We start from the raw sequence: 16515 nt of genomic DNA, 5'->3' as shown, positions 1-16515 counted from the left end.
CTGGAGAGCTTTTTGTGATTCAGCTCCCATGAAGAAAAAGCAATGCTTATTTGATATTCTACCAGGTCTGAAGCCATGGGCTATGTACACCTGCTTATCCTTACTAAATTGTGGTCCAGAGTGCTAATCGTGGTTTGTTGGAAAGCATGTTAAAAGTTGCAAAGAGAGGCTCAGAACTACCAATATTGGGTTAATATTTATCTCCAAAGCAATGTCATTAAAACAAATTATTTGGTCCTTATCACACTGCTTTTTGTGGGGCTTTGCTATGTACAAATTGGCCACTGTTTCCTACATTTCGATGGTGATGACACTTGGGTGCAAAGCACTTTGGGGTGTCCTGAGGTTGTGAAAGGCACCAATATTTTGCTTTCAAGTTTTTTTTTTATTGCTATATAAAAAGAAAAGAACGTGTTGGAACAGGTCTGTCATAATTTAGAGATCCTTGTGACTGCTAAATCTGCTCTGATATTCTTGACCAGAATCTTGCTGTTTCTCACTGATCATGTTTTATGTCCTCCTGCTCTGAGACCTCAAATGACAAATTAGATCCTGTTCAGTTGTAGTTTTTGCGCTGGCCTGAAGATGCATGAAAATGCAGTGGCCAAAAGTGACCAACATTATTGGTGAATTTATTCTTCCCTGTGTTTTTCTTAGTATAACAAAGATAGTGACCCACCTGGTTCTTATTATTTTACTTAAGCTATAAAAAGTTAATCTCAGTCTTCAGCTCACTTTAGTACATGCAAAACATTTTCTGGAATTGGCAGAAACCATTACCTTGGCATTGAGGAGGTGGGTGGAACTGACCCCTCGATTTGTGTTTCTCATCTATTATTTTCTTGTGTGATTTTGATCCTTCGGTGTAACTAAATGTTTGTTGATCTAATGTTTAAACTCAACAGATTAAAAACTGTTTGAAGGTCTTCAAGAAATTTCAAATTTGATCACTAAAGTATTCTGTGATTTAGAAGTGTTGTGGAAATGACACCCCAACTGAGCACTTATTTATTTTAATATAAAACTAATTTACTTCTAGATCACCTCTTGCCAGTCTTTTTAGCAGTAACACTCAAGTCAATTTTATACAAATCTGTTTCAACTTCTTCATACTTACTGTCTGATGTTTTACATGGATTATCGTTTTGTTTCTAGGATATTGAAACTGACCACACTGCTTTTGTGCCAATTGATTTAGGGTTCAGGGTAAGTAGAAAACAAAACACATTTATGTCCTGTAATATGATACCTGGGATTCAGTTTTAGTTAAAGTGCATTTTGTTAAACTAGCTATCTTCTCAATTTCAGTCTCTATGCAATCTGCCTCCAATCTTGTCAGCATGTTCTATTCTAACCTCTTTGCTCTGGATTATGTTGAATGTTGGACATGAGATTGCCCTAATGGATCAGTCCCAACTCGCCAAATGTGGAAGATTTGTCTGTCCTTGCCTGAAAATTAAGCAAGTGTTTCGTAACCTACCCAGGCAAAGAAATGGCAAGCACATTTTGGGAAAGGCTTTTGCATACGAGATTATCTTATGTCCCCATTAAGTATCACATCTAATCTTTGAAAGCGATATAATGCCCATGAACCCTTATTCAAAGCTGATAATAAATAAATTTTAGAACAAGTAATAAACAGTCAGCATAGTTGCATAAAAGCAAAATACTGCAGATGCTGGAAATTTGAAATCTGAAATATGCATAGTCGCATATTTGGAGGGGAGGTAGGATATCTGTTCCAGTGTCAAGTCGATAAATTAATTTCAATCTTAATTCTTCAGAACTAACTTAATCTCTTCAAATTGACTTTCAAATACAAATTGTATTTCTGTACATGTTGCAGTATTAACCTTTGGTTCTTTTAAAATGGTTTCCTGCTTACTTTTAAGATTTGCAAGCTGCCTTATGAGATTCTCCAACTGCCTAGAATCAAACAAAAGTGCGTCTTGTATGGAGGAGATGTGTTCCCAGGACATCCTAGATTCTTAATATATGACTTCTCAATTTAAAAGATGAACTGCAAAAAAAAACTAGATAAACTTCACCCAGCCACTTACTGCCCAATCAACCTTCTCTCAATCATCTGCTAAGTGAAGGAAGGAGTCATTAGTCACGCCATCAATTGATTCCTGCCTTCTGATCCCAAACTCATCACAGGCTTGATTCAGCCATGGATGCAAGAGCTGAGTGCTACAGGAGAGGTGAGAGTAGCTGCTCTTGACCTCCAAGAACCTTTGGTTGAGAATGGCACCATGGAACCCTAGCGAGATTTATGTCAGTGGGGTTCAAAGAGAAATTCCACGAATGGTTGGAGTATAATCTCATGTAAAGGAAAATGAATGTAGTTGTCAGACAAAAGTCATCACCTAAGATGTCACCGCAAGGTTCTGAGTCCAATCATCTTCAACAATGACTGTCCCTCCATTAGAAGGCCAACAATGGGCTGCTGCACTGACAATTCCACAGTGTTCACTCCTCCGATAGTGTGAGTTTGCAGCAAAACCTGGGTAACATCAAGGCCTGGGCTGGCATGTCATAGGTAACAGTCTGGAACAAGAAAAAGCCTATCATCATCATCTAGTCCCCCAACATCAACATCCTGCGGGTCACCATTGAGCATGATAAACTGGACTAGCTACATCAATACAGTGGCTGCAAGAGTAGAGATTGGGTGCTTTAAAAAGCTCAAGTCAGGTGTATGATGGAATATTCACCACTCCAGGATCAATGATATTCGTTCATCAATACAGGGTTAATATCCCTGCCTAACACCATTGTGGAAGTGTCATCATCACAAGAACTGCAATGATTCAAGGAGCAGGCCTATCACCACAATCTTAGGGCTGCTAGGGAATAGGCAAGAAATGCAACTTTCTCAGCCTTTTCCATATCCCTAGAAAAAATATAAACTCATGGCCTCTTAAACCTGTCAGCAGGGAGACTAAAACAATAAATCTTGCAACATTGCATGAGTATAAACTATGGCTGGTTGGTAAACTCATTTTGCAGATTGTGTTTTGAAGTGACAGCTGCCAAAACATCAGACCAAAATACAGAACTTTTGTCTGGTCCACATATAGCCCAATAAACTCCTCTTCATCTTGCTTTATCTATTGCCTTTTCTATCCAGCTCCCACACTTTGAATTAGCGATCTACAGAGATCAAATTCCATGAGTATTCCAAGGGATAATGCACCCTATTATATGTGATTAAGATAGTTATGCATTTGTCTTGGTTTGTTGTGCTCTCAGGCATTTACTGGTGCTGGGAACCGGTTAGATGGGAAGAAGAAAGGAGTTGATCCCAGTCCAGCACAAATCAACCCAGAAGATATTAAAAGGTTAGTGTCAGACTGTTATCAATTGTCAAAAAAAGTACTGTCTGCCATCATTAATGATGTGTATCAAGTAACTGACTAATCATATACTGTATTTTAGTGCCTCAGCAATCTTGGGTGTTTTTGAGTGTCCTAAGGTCATTGTGGTCTCTGCCTTTGAGTTCTCATGGTTCTAAAGGAGCCTTTTAATCAGAGCCTTTACTTATCACACTCTTGTGTGCTCTCTCTTTCGCTGTCCATCTCTGAACTTAGGGACAGTAGTATAGAGAGAATCCAGAGAACTGGACTAATGCTCCGGAGCTCACATCCCATCATGGCAGCTGTGAGGAAATTAAATTCAATTAATTAATAAATCTGGAATAAAATGCTAGTCTCATTAATAATGATCATGAAATTACAGATGCAGAGGGAGTGAGGAATTTTTTTTTATGCAGCAAATGGTAATGACCTGGAACTCGCTGCCTTTGATGGTGGTGAAAGCGGAGATGATCAATGATTTCAAAAGGAAATTGGCCGGGCACTTAAGGAAAATAATCTTTCAGGGCTATGGGGATAGAGCAGGGGAATAGGACTGTTTAAATTGCTGTATGGAAAGCCATCATAGACTCTGGACCCAATGGCCTCCTCCTATATCATAATGACTATCGCTGTATTAGTTCATTGTTAAAACTGGTTCACTAATGTCCTTCTGGGGGAGGAAGTCTGCCATCCTTACATGGTCTGGCCTACAAAAGACTCGAGATCCACAACCATGTGGTTGACTTTTAACTGCCCTCTGAAATGGCAAAAGTAAGCTATTCAGTTGTATAAAACTTCTACGAAACACCATTGTAGGTGTCTACACCACATGGATTGAAGCAGTTCAACACCTTCTCAAGGGCAGTTAGGGATGTCAATAAATGCCAACCTGACCAGTGATGTTCACCAGTATTAAAAAAATTTGGCTTTGAGCAGAGACCTACATGATTTTAGAGCTAGAGAACGGAGAGAATTTCTTAAAAGAAAAGGCAGCCATCATAGACTGAGTTGTTCTGTTCATTTGTACAACTTCAACCATTCCCATTGGATTAAAAAGTGACCTATAATATATTTGGTTCCACAACCAGATTTGACTGTTCATGGACAAACTTTTCTCTGAAAGTGAAGCTAGAAATTATTTTATTAATCACCTTGAACATTATATGGATAATCAAAAGCCTCACACTGACTTCAAGGAAGAAGAGTTGGGATGTATTTCTGTCTTTGGTCGCCTTTACAGAACAGATTATTTTAATCTTGTATAATCAGTTAAGTCACATTTGGAATGCTGTGTGCAATTTTGGACATTTATCTTCAAAAGAATATGACAAAATTGGAAGAGGACAGATGTGTGTAAAAAGCATTATTGAAAAATTCAAAAATTGTTAGAGTAATTAAAAAAGTAAAGCTAATTTCATGTCAGAGTAAAGAGCATAGTGATACACAGTCCATCCTTCCTTACTACCTCATGCACCACCTATGGCTGAGAAGTCAGGTGATTTATTCCCAAACCTCTGAGCACTGTTTAAGATTGGGAAATTGAAAGTAAAATAATCTATTCATTTTTTTGCTGTTTTTTTTTCAACATTACTTGCATTTGAAATACTTAAAATTGTGGATAATGGAGATGTATATAGAAAAAGTAAACTTGCATTTGTATAGCACCTTTCATGACTTCAGGATGTTGTAAAGCACTCAGCCAACGAGTTACTTTGAAAGTATAGTTACTATTTTAGGGAAAGGCAGCAGCCAATTTGTGTACATGTAGCAAGGTCCCACAAACAGATAAATTACCAGTTTGAATGACGTTGTTAATTGAAAATCAATTTTGTTTATCTATGTATAAGCAGAGGGCATTTATTGTGCCTTCACCTGGGCAGATATAAAGAGACACTGACTGAAACTATGGTGTAGTTGAATGCTTGCAACCTTCTGCTCTGTGAAGAATGTTAGTCTGAGTAAAAATTGGCTCCAGTAATATACTTCTCTAACTGACTTTCTTGAACCACTACTTGTTTCATAAATGGTCGGGACACAGGAAAACTCTGTTTTTCAAATGTGCCATGGATCCTTTTTCATCCACCTGAAAGAGCAGATAGGACCTTGTTTTGACATCTCATCCAAGAAAGAGGCAGCTACAACAGTGCAGTGCTCCCTCAGTACCGCATTAAAGCGTCCTTCAAAATTATGTGCTCAAGACTCTGGAGTGGGCTTGAACCTGTGACTTCTTGACAGACATGAGAGTGCTACCATTAGGCGAAGGCTGTATTTATGATATTTATGTTTAAACAGTGACCAAATGACTAGAGAACAATGCAAATTTACCAAGTATCTAAAAAGTACTTAAGATTGAAATATGTTCATAATTTCTGGACTGTCAGTTAACAGAAACTGCAAACTAACTTTTTTTTACCATTATATCACAGAGGAATCCCAAACTATGAGTTCAAAATAGGAAAAATCACCTTTATCAGGAATTCCCGACCACAGCCCAAACGAATAGAAGAGGTGAGTGAATATTAGAGGGAGTAAATCTGTTTCAAATGTTAACTTGAAAGAAGCAGCTAAGAGCACATTTATGTGTAATAAGTAATTACACAATGAAGTAAGTTTTACGAGGTAGCATACCTGGTGTCAGCCTTGCTGCTCTCCCTACTAATCTGACATGGGTTCTAAATGCAAGTTAGTCAAACAGGAAAATAAAATTTCTTCCACCAATCAGCTTGCAATGTGGCTCGACAGTACTGGATTTGAATTGCGTATATTAGATTTGAACCTGCATTTGTAGAGATACGTTTTGCCTTGGTCAATCATCATAATTTATTTCTCTTGTAAATTTTGTGCTCAGGCTAAGAAATGGAACGAAGGCATCAAGTATCTACATTGAGTAGTCCAGGGTCAGATGTTAATAAGTCACCACGATTGGATCAGATGCATCCAAAGATACTAAGGGAAGTAAGGGGGGAAATTACAGAGGCACTGGCCATAATCCTGCAACTTTCTTTGGACGTAGGGGTGGTGCCAGAGGACTGGAGAATTAAAAATGTTACATCCTTACTCAAAAAAGGGTTTAATGATAATCCCAGCATCTACAGGTTGGTCAGTTTAACCTCAGTGGTAGGAAAACTTTTAGAAACAATAATCTGAGGCAAAATTAGCAGCCAGTTTGACAAATATAGATTAATCAAGAAAAGAAAGAATGGATTTGTTAAGGGCAAAGTGTTTTTTGTTCAGCCAACAGAGGGGGTTTATGATGGTATTGTGGTTGATGTGATGTACATGGACTTCCAAAAGGTATTTGATAAAAGTGCCACACAACAGACTAGTCAACAAAGTTCTTTTTGAAGTGCATTCACTGTCGTAATGTAGGAAATGTAAGGAATAAAAGGCAGCATGAATACAAAGTTGGCTAAGTGACAAGAAATAGAGTAGTGGCGAACAAAATAAAGAAAATGGTGGGAATACTCAGCAGATCTGGCAACATCTGTGGAGAGAAAACAGACTTAACATTTCAAGTCTGACCTTTCATCATTAGCAGGGAGTGGTTGTTTTTTGGATGAAGGTATATAGTGGGGTTCTCCAGGGGTCAATATTACAACCATTGCTTTTCTTTATCTATATTAATGGCTTAGACTTGGTGTGCAGGGCACAATTTCAAAATTTGTGAATGACGCAAAACTTAAAGGATTGTGAACTGAGAAGGGTAGTGATCAATTTCAATAGGACATGGACAGGCTTGTGGAATGGGTGGACATGTAGAGGATTAAATTTAATGCAGAGAAGTGTGAAGTGATAGTTTGGTAGGAAGAATGAGAAAAGGCAATATAAAATAATACAATTATAAAGGGGATGCTGGAGCAGAGGGACCTAGTTTGTATGTGCATAAATTGTGCAAGATGACAGGACAAGTTTAGAAAGCAGTTAATAAGGCATACAGGATCCAAGTCTTTATAAACAGAGGTGTAGAGTACAAAGCAAGGAGGTTATGGTGAACCTTTTATAAAAAAACTGGGGTTCTGTGTCCAATTCTGGACACTATACTTTAGGAACGATATGAAGGCTCATAGACTTTTACAGTACAGAAGGAGGCCATTCAGCCCTTCGTGACTGCGCTGGTCAACAAAGATCTGACTACACTAGTCCCATTTTCCAGCACTTGGCCCATAGCCCTGGAGGCTATGGCAACGCAAGTGAGTATCTGAATACTTCTTAAATGTTAGAGTTTCTGACTCAACCACCCTTTCAGGCAGTGAGTTCCAGACTCCCACCACCGTCTGGGTGAAAGGATTTCCCCTCAACTCCCCTCTTAACCTTCTACCTCTTACCTTGAATCTATGCCCCCTGGGTATTGATCCCTCCACTAATGGAAAAATTGCCTTCCTTTCCACTTTACCTATGCCCCTCATAATCTTATACACCTCTATCAGGTCCCCTCTCAACCTTCGCTGTTCCAAGGAAAACAATCCCAGCCTATCCAATCTTTCCTCATAGCTCAGACCCTCCAGCCCAGGCAGCATCCTGGTAAATCTCCTCTGCACCCTCTCCAGTGCAATCACATTCTTCCTATAATGTGGTGACCAGAACTGCTCACAGTACTCCAGCTGTGGCCTAACTAGCATTTTATACAATTCCAGCAGAACCTCTCTGCTCTTGTATTCTATGCCTTGGCTAATACAGGCAATTATCTCATATGCCTTCTTAACTATCTTATCTACTTGCCTGCTACCTATCTACCTTCAGGGATCTGTTGATATGCTCACCAAGGTCCCTCTGATCTTCAGTACTTTCCAGGGTCCTACCATTCATAGTGTAATCCCTTGCCTTGTTAGCCTTCTCCAAGTTCATTACCTCCCACTTTTCCGGGTTGAATTCCATTTGCCACTGCTCTGCCCACCTGCCCAGTCCATTGATATCCTCCTGCAGTTTATGGCTATCCTCCTCACTATTTACCACCCTACCAATTTTCGTGTCATCCACGAACTTCTTGATATCTCCTATATTTAAGTCCAAATCATTTATGTACACCACAAACAGCAAGGGCCCCATCACCGAGCCCTGTGGAACCCCACTGGAAACAGACTTCCAGTCAAGAAACATCCCTCTACCATCACCCCTGCTTCCTGCCTCTCAGCCAATTTTGGATTCAGCATGCCACTTTGCCTTGGATCCCATGGGCTCTGACTTTCTTGATCAGTCTGCCATGAGGGACCTTGTCAAAAGCCTTGCTAAAGTCCATGTGGACCACATCAAATGTATTACCCTCATCAACACTCCTGGTTAACCCCTCAAAAGATTTGATCAAATTTGTCAAACATGACCTTCCCTTAACTAATCCATACTGACTATCCCTGATTAATCCGTGTCTCTCTCCAAGTGCAGATATATTCTGTCCCTGAGAATTCTTTCTAGTAACTTCCCCGCCACCGAGGTTAGACAGATTGGGCTGTAATTTCCTGGTCTATCCCTTCCTCCCTTTTTTAATAATGGGACAACGTTAGCAGTCCTCTGGCACCTCACCTGTGGCCAGAGAGGATTTGAAAATTACTGCCAGGGCCCCTGATATCTCTTCCCATGCCTCCTCAACAGCCTGGGATACATCTCATCCAGGCCTGCGGATTTATACACTTTTAAGGCAGGTAGTACCTCCTCTATGTTAATTTCCTCTAATATTTCACAGTCCTCTGCCCTGATATCTATGCCTGTGTCATCCTTTCCCATTGTGAAGACCAACACAAAGTATTCGTCGAGGACTGTACCCACGTCTTCCAGGTCCAGATTACAGATTACCTCCTATGGTCCCTAATTGGCTCTACTCTTTCCCTAGTTAGTCTCTTGTTCTTTATATATTTTTAAAACCCCTTTGGATTTTACTTTATTCTACCCGTCAATGCTTTCTCATGTACTCGCTTAGCTTTCCTAATTTCCTTTTTTAAGTTCGCCCCTGCATGTTTTGTACTCCTCTATGTCCCTTGACATCCAGGGTTCTCTGGACTTGGTCCCCCCCCATTAGAGAGGATGAAGAAAAGATTTAAAAGAATAGCTCCAGAGATGAGGGTAGATTCGAGAAGATAGGTCTGTTCTTAAAGAAGAAAAGGATGAGAGAAGATTTGATAGATGTTCAAAATCATGGCAGAAAGGTCAAGAACCAGAGGACATCGATTTCAAGTGAATGGCAAAAGAAACAACGGCAACATGACAAAAGACTTTTTTTATGCAGCGAGTGGCTAAGGTTTGAAATATGCTGCCTGAAAGTGTGGTGGAGGCAGATTCAATTATGGATTTCCAAAAGTTATTAGATAATTACCTGAAGAGAAAAAAATTGCAGAGCTATGGGGAAAAGGCAGAGGAGTGGCACTTGCAGAGTGCCAGGATGGTCAAGACATGCTGAATGGCCTACTTCTTTTCTGTAATCATTCCAAGATTCTATGTAATGTGGCAAGATGCGAAATAAAGTTCCCTTTCTTAAGGCTTGCCTGATCTCTACGCCTGCCCCCATAGCCCACCTCTATTATAACCGGAATTGGGCAGGTAAGTGTTGTGCTTCCCATTTTTAAAAATTTGTAATCGTGGGTGTGGGGTTAAAATTACCCCTGTAGTCTTTATAAAGAACAGCTTAATATCCAATGCATCCATTTAAAATTTAATAGCACCAAACTACACATAAAAATGCCAGGCAGGTGAAAGGAACAGCAGATTCATCAAGCCTGCATCAACATTCTGTTGTAACCTCTGGTAATCTGGGGGAGCTGTATTTTCTAGTTTATTAATCTGCAAATGAAAACCATGTCAGATTAGTGTATAAGCATCAAATCCAGCAAAAAATTGACTTGTTCAGATTATGATGATGTTTCTATATAAAGTAACTGTGTGCCTGTATTTGAACTATTTCATAGAGTGGAAAAATACATTTTAATCTCTGTTGTGAATTGACTACTTCCTGTTTGTTCATATTTCATAAGTTTTTATTTTGTATTTAAGTTTATTAAACTAGATATTTCAGCAGTTGACATAATTGTCCTTTCTGTCTTCAGCTAAATTGTTGTTCGGTTTGTATTGTGTTGGAATATTCAGAGTTCACGTTCAGAGGCAATCTTTCCTATGTAATGTGCATTTCATTCGATTTATAAAGTTCTCAGCTCTGACTCTTGTCAGGCAGGATCACATTGTATCTTCATGATCTTTTCTGTTGGTGCAGGATACTGGGGCCAACAGGTTTATTGCATTCTCTGGAGAAGGACAGTCTTTACGCAAGAAAGGAAGGAAACCTTAGAAAACCTTGTGGGAGGAGAATAGCCTTTTCCATTTGGGGGAGGTAAAAAAACACGAGCTGCAAAGGACTAGTTCACTCAGCCCTTTAAGGAAACCTTTACGATTCTCAAATGGAATTCTTTGCATCGTCTCTCCCATGGACTGGATTTCTCTGTAGTGTGGCTTTATATTAACAACCGATTTCAACTGAAGTGACTGGTTTAAGAGTGAAATTCGACACTACAGGTCAAACGAAAACATTACTGAAAACTATTAGGTGTGTTTACAAACGTGACTTTTGATCTGTATATATCCCTTTAGTAAACCAGTTTTCTGACATTCTGGGCTTGCAATTTTTTTTAAAGATTGATTTGGTGTAAAAAACGATCCTATGAAGCCAGTGTTGCATCAAGTATATGATGAGATTAGCCCACAGTTATATCATGGGAATGTATGCAATGTAAATTTAGAGTTATTATTCCCTGTTGACTAATGTTCCAATTGTAACACAATAAGCACGAGGTCATAGCCAATCATACTATAAATTGAAATCTAAACCCAGTCTCAGGCAGAAACCCTGAAGAATGGGCAGTAAAACTCTCCAAACACTGGTTTCAAAATGATGGCTTAAGGCTGGTGCAGCGTAGTGAAGCTCCAGTACACTACACTGTGGCATTTGAGACTGTATTCATCATTTAATTTTTTTTGGTCATATTATGAGCAAGGTTTCAGAGGCTGTCTGGCAGCTCCCAAGATGGAATGAGACACCTGGCTGGCTGATGAACTTAAAATGTGCCAATTATTGTTTCATTTGAGTATCGAGTCAACATGCAGTTGAGTATAAGAATTTGGAATTCAAAATGCTGTTCAACCCAGGCAGTCTGGCCCATTGTTCAGGCCATGTTTCAAGATGCATTCTGACACACTTTTTGTCTTTCTGCCTAAAAACTCCTTGAATTTAATGTATATTCAATTCACAGGTCCATATTTAATGCAGGAGATGGCAGCCAACCCACAACTGTAAAGAATTAAATTGTGAAGAGTTAAATGTGAAGAAATGATTCCTTAAATTGTTTGTTTTTGATTGTGACTACCTTATGTCCTTTTTGCTTTCTGGTTTTACACAAAATGCCCCTCCATATCCATCTAATCAATTTTCTACTTCAAAAACCTGGATGATTTGAATCTGCTGCTGGAATTTCCAAAAGGTTTCACTGGTAAGAGATTAGTCTAATCTCTGGGAGAAGAACATGAATACCACCACTATAAACTCCCATCAGCACCATTTCGCTAAGGTTTCTGCTGTAGTTACAACTGGAGAACCCCAGAACAGAGAGAGAGAAATGAACTTCACACTGTCAATATAAAATATGCTGCCTTTGTGATATTAAACCATCAAACTGCTCCCATCACTACTACCACCAGCGACAGACTACTATTTTGCTGCATTGTTCAGATACTCTCTCTATATAAAAGGTCAAAATCCATGATATTGCTCTATGTTTCAATCTGTTCAAGTGAGCCTATGAAAATTTTATATGTACACACAAAACATACGTGCACACGTGCCCCTTCATGCTTTGCAGGTATCCATATTGGAACACACTGACATTTTTCAATGTTAGGTCAACAAGTAGATACATTTTCCTGACTCCTTTATCTAATAAAATTTTTGGATTATATTCATATTTCCTATTTGAAATAAATGTGTATGACAGTCTGCAGATTTCAATTAGTAATCTACTTGAATATGAAGTATATGATTTCTATTAATTTTTTAGCCTTTTCTTCCTAACTCCTATTTTCTCTCAATTGTTTATTTTATCTAAAGATTTCATTAATTTTAAAACCTAATCAAATTGTCACTAAATAATACCAGAACTGCCATTGCTGACATCTGAGATACTCTGGTCATGCCTATTTAAAATGACTACCGCTGATACATTTTGGCTAAATAATTTGCCAGAAGTACCAAATCCTTTATTTCAAATTTTTGCTTTCGGCACAAATCTCAGGAAGCGTCTCATTAAACACCTTCTAAAACCAGCTGTATTACTTTCTCAAGGAAATCCAATAAATTTGTTGAGTTTATGAAAGTTACATCATCTGTCTGTTGGCTTGGAGTTATCAGCCTTGTTCCATTTCTTTACTTTGATGTGTTTGTATTTAACTATTCTTGCCTTCAACCACACTATAATTAATTAAAGTAAGTTGAACAGTAGGAGAAAAAGGCTCTCTCTCCAATGTTGTAGCCAGAAATTGCAAGATCTCCCATTTTAGTTACACATACATGTCATGTTGAGGTCTTGGAGATTGTGCAGGGGAGACTTATCCTAGAATAGTACCAGGGATGAGGGACATTGGTTATGTGAAGGAACTGGAGAAGCTTGGATAGTTCTCTTTAGATCTAAGAAGGTTAGTGTGCTTGTACATGAACAGGGGAGATAGCTCATCCTGAGTGAGGTACAGCCAGAGTGAGTGTGGGTATTGGCAATTTGGTGCACAGTGGGAATTCGGTGCATAGGGGAAGAGGCACTCTTTGCATTTTCTCCTTGCTATCCAACTTCTTAAATCTTCAAAGAATGGTCTTGCCCTGCTGCAGCAGTAGAGGCTAGAAGGGAAAGGAATGACTGGCAAGTAGCGGGTAAGTATTTACTACTTTAATCGCTTATAGTTTAAGGTCTTTTTGTGATTTATAGTTTGTATATTCTATAGTAATGAAGATCAGGAAAGAAGGGCCCTAGAGTAATTGATTTAAAAGGTTTAATTTAAAGGGATAAGTCATGGCAGGAGAGGTCAAAGCCGTGGTGTGCTCCTCGTGCTCCATGTGGGAAGCCGGGGACATTTCCAGTGCCCGGGACCAGCATGTGTGCAGGAAGTGTGTCCAGCTGCAGCTCCTGGAAGCTCGGGTTTCAGAGCTGGAACGGCGGCTGGGGACACTGGAGCATCTGTGAGTCTGAGAGCATCGTGGATAGCACGTTTAGAGAGGTGGTCATACCACAGTTGAAGGAACTTGAGGAAGGAAGGGAATAGGTGATCACCAGGCAGTCCAAAAGAAACAGGCAGGTAGATCAGGAGTCCCCTGGGGTCCCGCTCGCAAATCGGTATTCCATTTTAGAGGCTGATGAGGGCGCTGGTTCCTCCAGGGAGTGCAAACAGACCCAAGCTTCTGGCACCACAAGCAACCTGTCTGTACAGGAGGGGAGGAAGAGCAATAGTAATAAGGGGTTCTATAGTCAGGGGAACATGTAGGCACTACTGTGGCCGTCATCATGACTCCAGGATGGTATGTTGCCTCCCTGGTGCCAGGTTCCAGGATGTCACTGAATGGCTGCAGGGCATCCTGAAGGGGGAGGGCGATAAGGCAGAGGTCATGGTACATGTTGGTACCAATGACATAGGTAAAAAGGTCTTGCATCAAGAATTCAGGGAGTTAAGCAGTAGACTAAAAAGCAAGACCTCTCAGGTTGTAATCTCTGGATTACTCCCAGTGCCACGTGCTAGCGAGCTCAGAAATTGGAGAATAGCACAGATGAATACGTGGTTTAAGAGTTGGAGCAGGAGGGAGGGTTTTAGATTCCTGGATCACTGGGACTATTTCTGGGGAAGGTAGGACCTGTACAAGCGGGACGGTCTACATCTGAACCAGAGCGGGACTAACATCCTTGTGGGCAGGTTTGCTAGTGCTATTGGGAGGAGTTTAAACTAATTCGGCAGGGGGAGAGGACACAGAATGTTAGCAGAGTAGGGACACATTATAATACAGTAAAACAATCAAGTCAGAGGGAGTACAGCTGCATTAAGTTTCAAGGGAGTAAGGCAAGGCTGGATGGCCTCTAATGCCAGGAGTATTAGAGGTAAAATGGATGAGTTAAGGGTGAGGATTGACATGTGAAATTGTGATATAGTAGCCATCACTGAGATGTGGTTGAGGGAAGGGCAGGATTGGCAGCTCAACATTCCGGGATATAGAATCTTCAGGCGAGACAGAGGAGGGGGTAAAAGAGGAGGAGGCATTGCATTATTAGTTAAGGAGTCAGTTACTGCAATAAGGAGAGATGATATCTTGGAGGGGGCATCAAATTAAGATTTGTGGGTAGAGTTTAGGAATAAAAAAGGGGCAGCCACATTGTTAGGTGTTTATTATAGACCCCCAGATAGTCAGCCGGAAATTGAGGAGCAAATATGTGCACAATTTGCGGAGGTGTGTAAAAACAATAGGGTAATTGTATTAGGTGATTTCAATTTTCCCAACATTAATTTGGATAGACATAGTGTTTAGGGCTTGGATGGAGTGGATTTCTTGAAATGTGCACAGGAGAACTTTTTAGGTCAATATGTAGAGGGTCCAACAAGGGATGGCGCAGTGCTGGACCTAATTCTGGGGAATGAAGCCAGACAGGTGCCTGAGGTGGTGGTGGGGGAGCATGTTAGTGATAACAACCACAACATGGTACAGTTTAAGTTTGTTATGGACAAAGAAATAGACAAGTTACAAAAAAATGTTTTAGATTGGGGGAGAGTGGATTTTAGTAAAATAAGGCTTGATCTGGCCAAGGTAGACTGGGAACAGCTGCTTGTGGGGAAATCTACAGAGGAGCAGTGGGGACATTCAAAAAGGAAACGGGGAGGGTACAGGCTCAACGTGTTCCCTCTAGGATGATAGGAAGGAGTAACAAGCCCAGAGAACCATGGATGACCAGAGATATTCATGTTACGATGAGAAGGAAAAGAGAGGCTTTTAGCAGGTACAAGGGAAGCAAATCAACAGAGGCATTAGTGGAGTACAGAAAGTGCAGGGTGGAGCTTAAGAGAGCAAAGGGGATATGATAAAGCTCTGGCTGGTCAAAGTTGGCAAAATCCCAAGATATTCTATAAGTATATCAATGGGAAGAGGATAACCAGGCAAAGAGTGTAGGGCCCATAAGGGACCAAGGGGGAAATCTATGGGTGGAGCCAGATGACATCGCTAGAGTGTTGAATGAATACTTCACATCCGTTTTCACCCAAGAGAATGAGGATGAAGGTATCAAACTCAGGGAGAGAGACTGCGAGGTTCTTAAGCAAATTGATATCGGGAGTGACAAGGTATTGGAGGTGTTGGCAGGATTAAAAGTGGACAAATCTCCAGGTCCCGATGATTTGTGTCCCAGACTGCTGAGGGAGGCAAAGGAGGAGATTGCAGGGGCTCTGACCCAAATTTTTAATTCCTCTCTGGCCACGGAGGAGGTGCTAGAGGACTGGAGAACAGCTAATGTGGTCCCGCTATTTAAGAAGGGTTGTAGAGATAAGCCAGGGAACTAGAGGCCAGTGAGTCTCTGTCAGTGGTAGGGAAACTATTGGAGAAAATTCTGAAGGAGAGACTCTATCTCCACTTAGAGAGGCAAGGTTTGATCAGGGATAGTCAACATGGCTTTGTCAGAGGGAGGTAATGCCTAACAAATTTGACTGAATTTTTTGAGGAGGTGACCAGGTGTGTAGATGAGGGTAGTGCAGTCGATGTAGTTTATATGGATTTCAGCAAAGCCTTTGACAAGGTCCCACATGGGAGACTTATAAAAAAGGCAAATGCACATGGGATACAGGGTAATTTGATAAGGTGGATTCAAAATTGGCTTAGTTGTAGGAGACAGAGGGTGATGACAGAAGGATGCTTTAGTGACTGGAAGCCAGTGTCCAGTGGTGTACCGCAGGGATCTGTGCTGGGTCCCCTATTATTTGTCATTTATATAAACGACATAGATGACTATGTAGGGGGTAGGATTAGTAAGTTTGCGGATGACACAAAGATTGGCCGGGTGGTTAACAGTGAGGTTGAGTGTCTTGGGCGACAGGAAGATATAGACGGGATGGTTAAATGGGCAGATAAGTGGCAGATGGAATTTAACCCTGAAAAGTGAGAGGTGAT

General features: G+C 40.4%; 1 protein-coding gene across 3 annotated transcripts in view; it reads left to right on the top strand.

The window, feature by feature from the left end:
• The window catches only part of ufd1l (ubiquitin recognition factor in ER associated degradation 1), a 38662-nt gene extending 25955 nt beyond the window's left edge, over positions 1-12707 (top strand). For 2 of the 3 annotated variants that reach the window (XM_078553900.1, XM_078553899.1), the window contains exons 9-12: positions 1156-1206; positions 3256-3344; positions 5786-5867; positions 10555-12707. In XM_078553900.1, coding sequence (XP_078410026.1) covers positions 1156-1206; positions 3256-3344; positions 5786-5867; positions 10555-10629 — 297 coding nt within the window. In that variant the 3' untranslated portion in view covers positions 10630-12707. The remainder of the gene's footprint in view (positions 1-1155; positions 1207-3255; positions 3345-5785; positions 5868-10554) is intronic. The other variant, XM_078553901.1, reaches the window with a different exon arrangement.
• Positions 12708-16515: the final 3808 nt, after the last annotated feature.

Source organism: Cetorhinus maximus, chromosome 12, assembly GCF_964194155.1.
Source record: "Cetorhinus maximus chromosome 12, sCetMax3.hap1.1, whole genome shotgun sequence".
In the NCBI taxonomy this organism is placed as follows: domain Eukaryota; kingdom Metazoa; phylum Chordata; class Chondrichthyes; order Lamniformes; family Cetorhinidae; genus Cetorhinus; species Cetorhinus maximus.
The sequence above is the reverse complement of the archived record's forward strand: the minus strand, read 5'-3'. Positions and strand labels throughout refer to the sequence as shown.